Source organism: Vombatus ursinus, unplaced genomic scaffold, assembly GCF_900497805.2.
Source record: "Vombatus ursinus unplaced genomic scaffold, bare-nosed wombat genome assembly UNPS02005286.1, whole genome shotgun sequence".
Classification (NCBI taxonomy): Eukaryota; Metazoa; Chordata; class Mammalia; order Diprotodontia; family Vombatidae; genus Vombatus; species Vombatus ursinus.
Window position 1 is genome coordinate 7,401,242 of NW_020945064.1, and position 10,366 is coordinate 7,411,607.

General features: G+C 49.0%; 1 protein-coding gene across 1 annotated transcript in view; it reads right to left on the bottom strand.

The window, feature by feature from the left end:
• ZFPM1 (zinc finger protein, FOG family member 1) overlaps positions 1–10,144 on the bottom strand; it is a 196,091-nt gene extending 185,947 nt beyond the window's left edge. The window contains exon 1 of the mRNA XM_027847467.1: positions 10,034–10,144. Within this exon, the coding sequence (XP_027703268.1) occupies positions 10,034–10,073 (40 nt within the window). The 5' untranslated portion in view covers positions 10,074–10,144. The remainder of the gene's footprint in view (positions 1–10,033) is intronic.
• Positions 10,145–10,366: the final 222 nt, after the last annotated feature.

Here is a 10,366-nt window from a genome sequence, read left to right on the forward strand (position 1 = left end):
CTAGGAGGTTGGGTGATACCAATCAACCAGGCAACAGCTGCCTCCACGAAGAGTCGTGTCGATGGTAGATAGGCACAGCCTGGAGTATTATTCACGAGCCCGTCAAACTCAGGGAACGTCTGGTTGGCATAGAAACAGGAGATAAGTGGTACAATTAATGGCATCGAATTCCGGTTCCTCCTTTCTTCCCCAACTGACCCATTTAAATCCCCAGCAATGCTCCAGTGCCACCCCTTGGCTCTGGCAGAGTGACCTCTATGGAGAGGCTGAGGGTGCCAAGAGAAATAGTGGGGCAGAGACAACAGCAGCGGAGTGGCCCTTGGCGAGGGGCAGCATGGAGATGCCGGTGGATGGTGCCAGCGGGCCAAGAGCCCAAGAGTCATCCAAAGCCCCACATTAGATGTCATCAGGCATTCAGGAGGGAGGCATGTCTCTGGTCAGGCTACCTCTCCCGGCTGAATATCCCCAATGGGGTAAAGGCTCCCTGGCATCCTTCAGGGACTGTTTCAAGGTTAGTCCAAGTTCAACCAGAAGCAGTAATGCTGGGTGACATTCAAAAAGCCTGTATTTGACAGACAAAAAGAAGTATGATGGAAGGAACATTGGTTCAGGAAGCAGGGGATCTCAGTTCAAATCTTGTCTCTGACATTAATTATCTGTATGTCCTTGGCCTCAGTTTTCTCATCTGTAAAATGAGAAGGTTGTTCTAAATGTTCTCAGATCTCTTCTAAGCTCTGGATCTGTATTCCTATGAACTAGATATATGTGTAAGCATTTACTGTTGTTTTCCCAAAGCCATTGCAAAGGAACTATTGCTAGCTGCTTAAAGACCCATTTATAACTCTCCTACTTCAGTAACCCCCCTCCCTTGCCCAGATTTCCCCCACTCCCCAACCCTGACTTTTTCCAGTCTCTCTGCAGAAATAACAACACTTGGACGATAAAGTAAAGAAATAAGTTCAGGAAAATGGTTCTTCTATTTAAAAAAAAAAAGTTTGCCCCGATCCCTGTAACTTTATGTTACCCCTATGCAAAAAGAAATCTCAAACAGGGTATCAGAGTATTGGTTGAATGGAAAAACCACTGGTGCAGGAGCCATTAGACCTCGGTTCAAAGACCCTCAGAAGAAGGAAGGGTACCCTGCCCTGTAGATGAGTCCTCTCTACTTCGAACGCCTCCGAGTGAAGGGGAACTCATTCCCTCAGAAGATAGCTTAGTTTGGAGCCGACTACCACTGCCGGGTAGAAATTGCTTCCTTCCTTAGATTGATTGAGCTGGAATCTATCCTCCATTAGACTTGGTCCTACCCTCTGGAGCCATACAGCAGGGTCCTGGGTCACCTCTGCACGTATTTGAAGATGGCTGGCATGCCTACACCCCTATCCTATCACTGCAGGTTGGCTGATGGGCAGCTTGAGGATGGGAGTACAGGTTAATCTCAACAAAGTCGCAAGTTTGATCCGTGCCCTGAACTCTGGGGGCCAGTTGGCTTTGCTGTGTTCCATTGCCCCCCTACACACACAACCTCTAAAAACAATTTCATTTTTATTCTCCACAGGACTGGACTTGACCCATGCAAGAGAGGAGGAGAAAAGAAGCCCCAGGCTTTAAGACTCCCTATGGTCAAACAATTCCCAGAGCAGAGAAAGCAACTCCAAGGAGGATCCCTTTGTTCATTGACCAGCCAGGGAGAAAGGCAGCTAGTCTCGGGGTTAATGGCACTTGACTCTCACTTCCCTCTTCACTGACTTGGCCGTAAGCTTGGCGGTGTCAAGAGTCACCCATCGGCTCCCATGACTGCTGAGGGAAAAGGAGACGGCTTTGAAGCTGCTTTGGAGAGTTCCCTGATTTGAATTATTATTTGTACAATCCAATTTTGAAAATGTGTGTGTGTGTTTTTCTAAACCATCTAATAGGTAGTTGGGCCTTAAGTAGCAGTCAGAATGAGATTATTCTGTGAAAAGAGCATTGTACTGGGAGTCAGGAACCATACACAGGACCTGGCACATAGTGGGCACTCAATAAACATTGAATGAATGAATGAATGAATGAAAACTGAGTTCTGACCCAATTCTGCCACCACCTAGCTATATGACCTTGGCCAAGCCCCCTCCCTTTTGAGGGTTTGCTTGCCCATCTATAAAGTGATGGGAATGGGCTAGAATGGCCATAGAGGACCCCTCTAACTCCCGATTCTGTGCCTCCAGTGACAGATGACTGCAAAGGTCTCTCCTCCTAGCTCTAACAGTCAGATTCCAGGTTTTTTCCTTCCCTTTTTTTTTTTTTTTTTTGATGGGGACCAGCAGCTGGCAAGTTCACTTACAGTGAATGAAGACAGTAAAACCAGGAAAGACAGCTTATAAAATTCAACTGGCTGTGAGAAGGGAGAGGGGACCCCAGGGTCTCTCTCCGGAAGCCAGAAAGCATCTCCCCCAGTGTATTCATTCGACAAGCATTTATTAAGAGTCTATGTGCTGAAAATAAAATAAAACTGATTAAAAAAAGAAAGTCCAATATGTGCCAGGAACAGGGAGAGGAAGACAAGAAACCTTGGCTTTTGAAGCCCATGTTTTACTGGGGGGGGGGGAGGAAGGGGGAACATGTACATAGAAAAATAAATACAAAATATATACCAAGTGGATACAAAATAATCTCTGGAGAGGGCACTGGGGCAGCTTGGGTGGCACAGTGGATAGAGCACCAGCCCTGGAGTCAGGAGGACCTGAGTTCAAATTTGATCTCAGACGCTTGCTAGCTGTGTGACCCTGGGCAAGTCACTTAACCCCAACTGTCTTGCCAAAAATAAGGGGGGACACTAACATCAGAAGGAGCTTCCTCCCGAAGTTGTATTAGAAATTAAGCTTTAAAGAAAGTGAGGGAATATAAGAGGAGCACGTCAGCTTGAGCAGAGGTAGAAGAGTGGGAGATTGGATAAATTTTGTGGGGATGCATAAGTCTGCCAATCTGGCTGAAACAGCATTCTGGAAGGACAGAATGTGTAATAACCTGGAAAGGTAAATTACAACCAGACAGTGAAAGGATTCAAAGGACAAAGAATTTCTATCTTATGCTTGAGGCAAGAAGGAGCCACAGCAGATTTCTGAGTAAGGAAGTGACAATGTCAGCAATGTGCTTTGGGGAGATCACTGCGACAGGAGGGTAGACTGGAGAGGGGAAGATGAGAATTGGGGAGGTCAATTAGGAGCCCACAGCAATAGCTGAGGTGAGAGAGGATGAGGCCTGAGGCAGAGTGATGGCTGTGTGAGTAGGAAGAGATGGATTTGAGAGGCATTGAGGGGATAGAGTTGACAAGACTCAATCCTTTTTTATTTTTTATTTTGTTAAGGGGCAGGGATAGACTTGAAGTTGCCAGAGAACTCTGGGTACCCAGAAAAAATGTTCAGCCTTATTTTCAGAAGAAAACAATCACTTTGAGCACAACAGGGACCCTTCTACATCTCGTGCCCGCAATTCATTCACAGAATGGGAATGAGGCCCCTGAAAAGATTACTACCGGAAGCCATAAGAGAGACTGGTAGAGATGAAAATGGAAACTGGAGGGGGCAGCTAGGTGGTGCAGTGGATAGAGCATCGGCCCTGAAGTCAGGAGTACCTGAGTTCAAATCTGGCCTCAGACCAAACACTTGACACTTACTAGCTGTGTGACCCTGGGCAAGTCACTTAACCCCCAATTGCCTAAAAAAAAAAAAAAAAAAGAAAGACAAAAAAGAAAATGGAAACTGGAATTTGGCCATTTGTTGTTGTTGAGTTGTGTATGACTCTTTGTGACCTCATTTGGGATTTTCTTGGCATAGACACTGGAGTAGTTTGCCATTCCCTTCTCTAGCTCATTTTACAGATGAGGAAACTGAGGCAAACTGTTACATGACTTACCCAGGGTCATATATCTAGTAAGTGTCTGAGGCCACATTTAATTCAGGTCTTCCTGACTTCAGCCCAGCACTTTTATCCACTGAGCTGCCTAGCTGCCCCTGGATTTGGCCATACTGAAGGCAAAAACCTTTGATTTCTAGAGCAGTTTCTGGAAGTTTGCCTTCCAGGGTTACCTAAACTTCTCTCTCCCGCAACACAATAAATTCCAGACTCTGGCACTGAGAATTGGGGGGGAGGGGGCGGTATGGGGGGATATCTTGATGAGCAAAAAGAAAAATCAAGCAAAAAACACACACACACACACACACACACACACACACACACACACACACACACACACACACACACACACACACACACACACAGAGTACCTCACATATATCCATCAGCTCACCTGAATCTCACCATGGCCTAGTGAGGTAAGGGTCACAGGAGTTTGTTTTCCTGTTTTATAAATGAGTCAGATCTTCCCAAAGCTCTCTGTCTATTATGAATGTCAGAGAGAGGAGGACCTTTGGGACAGATTGTCAGCGCTGGGCAAAGAGAGTATTTGTCAAACCCTCTTGATTTTAAAAGAAGAAACTGGTGTCAATTAACTTTCTGATAGACACAGAACAAACTAGCAGCTAGGCCAGACCTAGAACCTAGGTGTTCCTTGTCTCTAGTTGGCCTGTAAGAGTGGAGTAAAACATCAGGATGGGGTACTGGATAAAAGGCTGGCCTGTAAGTCGAGAAGAGAGGGCTCCAGACCCACTGTTCACATAGATTGGCTTGAGTGAGATTGAACAAGCCTCTTACTCTCTCAGTGGCCAGGCTATTTTTGAAGTTGGAGAACTGGTGAAGGGCCATTGGCTGAGGGAGTTGCCTCCAAGGCTGCTGAATTTCAGCTGATGGAGGAGGGAGGGGAAGCCAACCAATGAAGTCACTGGTGGGATCTCCCCAAATGGCCTCAAGTCTGGGAATCCTATTAACTTTTCTTTGATGATTCAGAAGGCCCTTCAGGAACCTTGGAGAGGCCTAAGGATCCATCATTTTGAATAGTTTATATTATGAGACTAGACCAACGAGAAAAAAAAAGAGCTCATACCTATGTAGGCCTCTATCCTTCTGAAGCCCTTTTCCCCAAACAACCCTGTGAAATAAGTAGTACAAGTTCAAAGATCCCCATTTTTTCAATTCCTCATTAGACCCTTAACTAAAAGATTTTAAGTGACTTGCCTTGGTCACCCAGCTGGATGGATGAGACTAGAAGCCAAGCCTCCTCTATCCAGAGGCTCTTCCACTGACACCCCTATGGTGGCTGAAGTTGGAATGTCTGCCTGCTTAGAGACTTAATCATTTTCTAGGGTGGGATTCAGGGGGAAAGAGAGAAGAGTGGTACTAAACAAAGAATTCCAGCAAGTAGAACCTGTAAAGTGGGAGTTCCCAGGGCTACTTTCCAAACCAGTAGAAATGTCAAGAAATTAAAAACTCCTTGGGGGATGGGGGGGAGGTGCAGGGAGAGGGAGGCCAGTTGTCTTTGACTGAACTTTAGTAACAAGCAGCACCCACCCCAACCTAGGCATAGATAATTTTGGTGAATCAAACAATACAATCTCCTCCTCTCACCCTCAAAAAAAAAAAACAACAACAAAAAAAAACCAAAACCCCAAAACAATCCTGAGAACAGAAAACTACCTTCCCCTTGCTGAGGACTCATGAGCCCCGGTTCCCCCTATCTCACACCATCTCATAGGAATGAGAGGAGATCTGTTTTAAAAGAGGCTGTTATTTTCACCAAACATTTCCTTCACTCAGCAAATAATCATGAAAAGTCAGCTTTCTTCCATTTTAATGGGTTTGTACCACCTGGACCTAATTAAAAAGAAAGCGGCAGAGAACCAGTTTCTTTTCAATGACATGGATTTTGCCAAGTTTGGGTGAAAAAAATAAAATAAAATAAAAAACCCCGGCCTGGCAGCCTGGCCTACTTTCTGACCAGCCCCTTTTCCTTTTCCCCTTCCCCCCCCCTTACTCAGAATCAGATAATTAAAAGGCCTGCATTAATCACATTTGCAATGGAACAAATTGTTGGACCCCCTTACCCCACCCCCCTCGACTTTGCTTTTCACTGTTTGTTATTATAGGCGAATCCTGCTCCAGTCTGGTGGGTAGAGATAAGCACCTCTTATCTGGCTTGGCAATCTTTATCAGCCTGGAGATCAGGCCCCAGCGCTTATCAGGAATTCACATCTACTGTAGCTGAAACTAGAACCGAAAGGAAAAACAGGCAGGCAGGCAGGCAGACAGAAACGTCTTCAAACTACTGGGAGACTCTTCAGTTCTATGGTCATTTTTTTTTAAATGAAGGGGGGGGTAGAGGCATTCCAGGTACCTAATGAGCTCCCATCAGTTGGGGATCAGTCTCCTCCTATCTGTTACCCCCATCTCGAAAGTCCCAACTCTTTCTAAACTGCCAGCTCACAGCTGCTTGAAGCTTTCTCACTTTGTGTGGGCCCCCAGCTCCCATGTTTGAAGTTAATAAACAGAATAGGCTATCGAGGCTGTGATCGGTTCCCTTGCTTATCTGCTGGGCACATCTATCTCAGAGCAGAACAAAAGAGAGAAAGAGGCAGCTGCATGGGGGGGGGGGGGTGTTCCTAAGGCTTTGAGGGGGGGCGGGGCATGAGGAAGAGGGGGCAAAGGGAGGGACATGTAGCCTTTACCACAAAGCAAATGAGCCACATTTACTTATCAGTTTTCTACAATCTAAGGAGCAGCAAGGGACCAAACCCACTAAGGGGGTGGGAACTGGGGTGGGGGGGGAAGAAGGAGAGATCTAGCCAAGAGATTGCTTTTGAAATACAGGAAGGGCCAGAAATTGTTAGCCATTCCATCACCACCTAGTCACAATCGCCTTATCCATCTTAACTCAGTCCACAATCGAACTTGAAGCCAGAACCAACTTAAATAAACAGACACACAAAGGCCTGGGGTACAGATAGGGGGGTAGGGGTGAGGGAAGAACCCCCTACCCTTCTGTCCCCTCCCATACATTCTGTACCAGGCCGCAATGTGGTACACTGATGACAACTGGGAACCCTGGGACAGAAGGAGGACAAGGACATTGGGCTCCTCATCCCAAGTGGATCTGGCCTGGCCTGGTGCTGGTCAGAAGAAAAAAATTAACCAGAATTTTATATACTGAATATAGTCCAATGTCTCTCTGTCACAGTCTCTCTCTTTCTCTGTCTCTCTCTGCCTTATCAATTCCGGCAATCACCTTCTAACCTGAGATCTCCCTTCTGAGTCTATCTGCAATTCTCATCAAGTTGAAAAAAAAAAAGAGAGGGGCAAGAACAGAGGCACACAGAGAAGAAAAAAAAAAACAGAAGAGAACAGATATGAATCTGTGGAAGGTTTTTAATACTCCAGTTGACATGATATAAGTATACTTGCTGTAAACAGGTCGGGTTTGCACATCATAGGAGCAGGATTACCAGAACCTGGATCCAGGAGTCCTCCCTTCTCCTTGGGGAGAGGGTGGCAAAGGGGTGGGGGTGGAAGGGGTATGATTGCGCTAACAAGTCATCTCTGCACACCCTGCCAGCCCCTAATGACTGTTTTCTCGCTGACAGAATGGAAAGGGTCCAGGCCGGTTTGGGGCTGTTCAGTTTGGGCGATCAGCATCTCTAGGCGATCAATGGGGTTCCCAGCTTATCTCCTCCTTGCCATCTCTGCAGAAAGCCGAGGGGCCGGCGATGGAGCTGAGCTCCCCAGCTGCTCGACTTTCCCACTAACATGCAGCAGACTGCCCCGGCCGGCCGGCATCGCAATCCATCTTGCGATCACCTTTTACTCCTTATTAAGCATTAAAGCGGCAGACATCTCCCAGGGGTGAAGGGGAGAGGCAGGGAAACAGATGCTTAACAGCGGTTCCCGCAGAGACCTCCCGACACTTACCCACCCAGCCCAGCAGTCCTCGGCGCTCAGCACCATTATTAACCCCAAAGACCACGTTAATAAGTTATTGTTAGGGTGGGTACCAGGGCAGTGGAAAGCCAGACCGATTGTGAGCATGCCGGCTTCCTGTCACACACTCATGCACACACAGTGAGCGTGCACTAGCCTCAAACAGACTTTATCGAGAAAAAGATCAGCATTGTTGCCTAGGCAGGGAGCAGCATCTTGGTTGGGTACAAAGCCACCGACCCGACCAGCTGCAGCATCAGAACTAACTTCTGCTAATTCGGCTGGAATGGCCTGTCTAAAGGGACATCGAAAGGGGGCTCTGATGGCAGCCCACTTCTGGTCGCCCACTTTACTTATCTCCCGAACAGAGGGGAGCAGAACTCCCAATCCTGGGTCTTAAAAAAAAATTGGGGGGGGGTGAAGGGAGAACTAAGTATTCCCATCTCTCCCCTCTAGACTGAATCAAGGCTTCTCAGCTGAGCCATCGCCCAGTCAGGCTGGCAGGTAGATGCCACTCAAGATGGCAATTATTTCTCTAGGCTGATAAAAGCAACTTTTGTTCTACGGGGGCGTGTTCAAACTATCCCTCCATCTGAGCGTTATCCACAACTTAGATCTACTACAGGGGTTGGGGGTGGGAGGGAGGACTGTGGGGGGGGAGGGCTAAGAAACAGAAGCAGGTAACTCCTATTAGTGGAAAAGTTCCAGCAGTTTCATAGAATCCCCCCCCCGCCTCCCCACCCTGAATATACAACAGTAATCTCTTTCATCTCTGCTAGACCTGAAATCAGATTCTCCCGGCTAGATCAGCTCGGTTCCCTAGGAGAATGACAACCCAGGGCAACGCTATCAGCAAGAGAGGGCTTGAACAGGGAGGCGGTGGACGGTAGATGAGGGGGGGAGGAGCTGAAATACATATAAAGCAATGCCTGGTGGTCTCGGTCTGGATTTTATCAAGATACTTTATCAGGGTTTACCCGTCTCTCCTTCTAGCTTTCAAAAGCCAACAAGAATGGCAGGTTGAGGGCGACCCAGCAGCTGAGGTTACAAGGTTTCCAGAAGAAAAATTAAAAGTAGCCAAATATCTTACAAAATCCCCAAGTAGACATCTCCATTGACTGCATGGCTTTTTTTTTTAAACGCCTAGATAATCATGATCTCTCATATTCTCTCTCTCTCTCTCTCTCTCATTCTCTCATTCTTTCTTAATACAAAGACTGTGAGAGTCAAACTGGGCAGATAAGATCACAATTTCAGCCCGTCCCGACTGAGTGATCTTATCAGGATGGGACTTGCAGAATGGAATATTTTAAACTTTATCTCCACCCAGATCAGAGGCTGCCTTATCTGGCTGAAACATCTCTGTGAAAGCTAGGGGAGGAGGGAGGGAAACGGAGAGACCAGTAAACCCACTTAACACGGTTCAAACTTCCCCTAGTCACAAGTAAAATTAAAAATAATAATCGTCCTCCCCCCCTCAGCCCCTACTCCGCCTCCCGCCTCTTCGGACCATACAGTAGAAGCGGCAGCTCACGTATATACATTTCAGATCTGCCCTACGGAGATTAGATTACATGTCACTGCAAACAGCCAACACTGCAGGAGGCGGCAACAGAGACTGATTACCAAAGGGGTGACTGTGGGGAGTGGGAGCCGGGAGGAGCTGGGGAAGAGGCTGGGTGAAGGGTGAAGGACGCTCGTAAGAGACGCCAAAACGGCACGGGGGGGGGGGCGGGGGGGGGGGGGTACCGGCGGGGGGGGGAAGGGGGGCCAAGCGACAATACAGACTTTATCTGGCCAGCTGTCTGACAGGGAGACACTGAGATCCCACGAGAGACAGAGCTGCCTCTAGTTCGGTCGGGTTCCCCTCCCTCCCGTAGGGTCCGCGGACATAGCGGTGCTACCTTGGGGGGCGAATGGTCCCATTTAACAGGAGGATTGGGGGACTGCTGGGGGTGGGGCGCTCAGACCCAGTGGAGGCGGCGGCGGACGTTCAAGTTCCAGACCGTGGAGGGAGAAGAGAAACAGTCCGCTGCTGGCGCAGGGGAGAAGCGGGTCCAGGTCGGCGGGCTGGGGGAGGCGGGGGTACCCCAAGGCTAGCCACCGCCCCTCCCTCTCTCTCCGTCCCGGCTCCTCCTTCTGCTCCTCCCGCGGTGGCGGCCACCCCTGCCCAAAGTTTGCCACTTACGTTTGATCTGCCGGGGGTTGCTCTGTTTTCTCCTGGACATCTCTCCAGTGATCGGCTCCCTTCCTCCCTCTAACTGCTCGGCCGGCCGCGGGTCGGGGACGGGCTCCAGGGGCGCAGGCGGCGGCCGCAGCCTCTCATGCCCGCCGCGCACTCCCTGCGCCCGGGGAGCTCCCTCGCCGCCGGCCCCGGATGGCGGCGCCCCCGCCCCCCTCCCCCCGCCCCCCAATCTCGGCCCGGTGGCTGCGGAGCCGCAGAGCGCCGCGGGAGGCGGGAGGCGAGGGGGGGATGCCCCCCCCTGCCTGGCTCGGCGGAGCAGGGCGAGCTGTGGCTGCG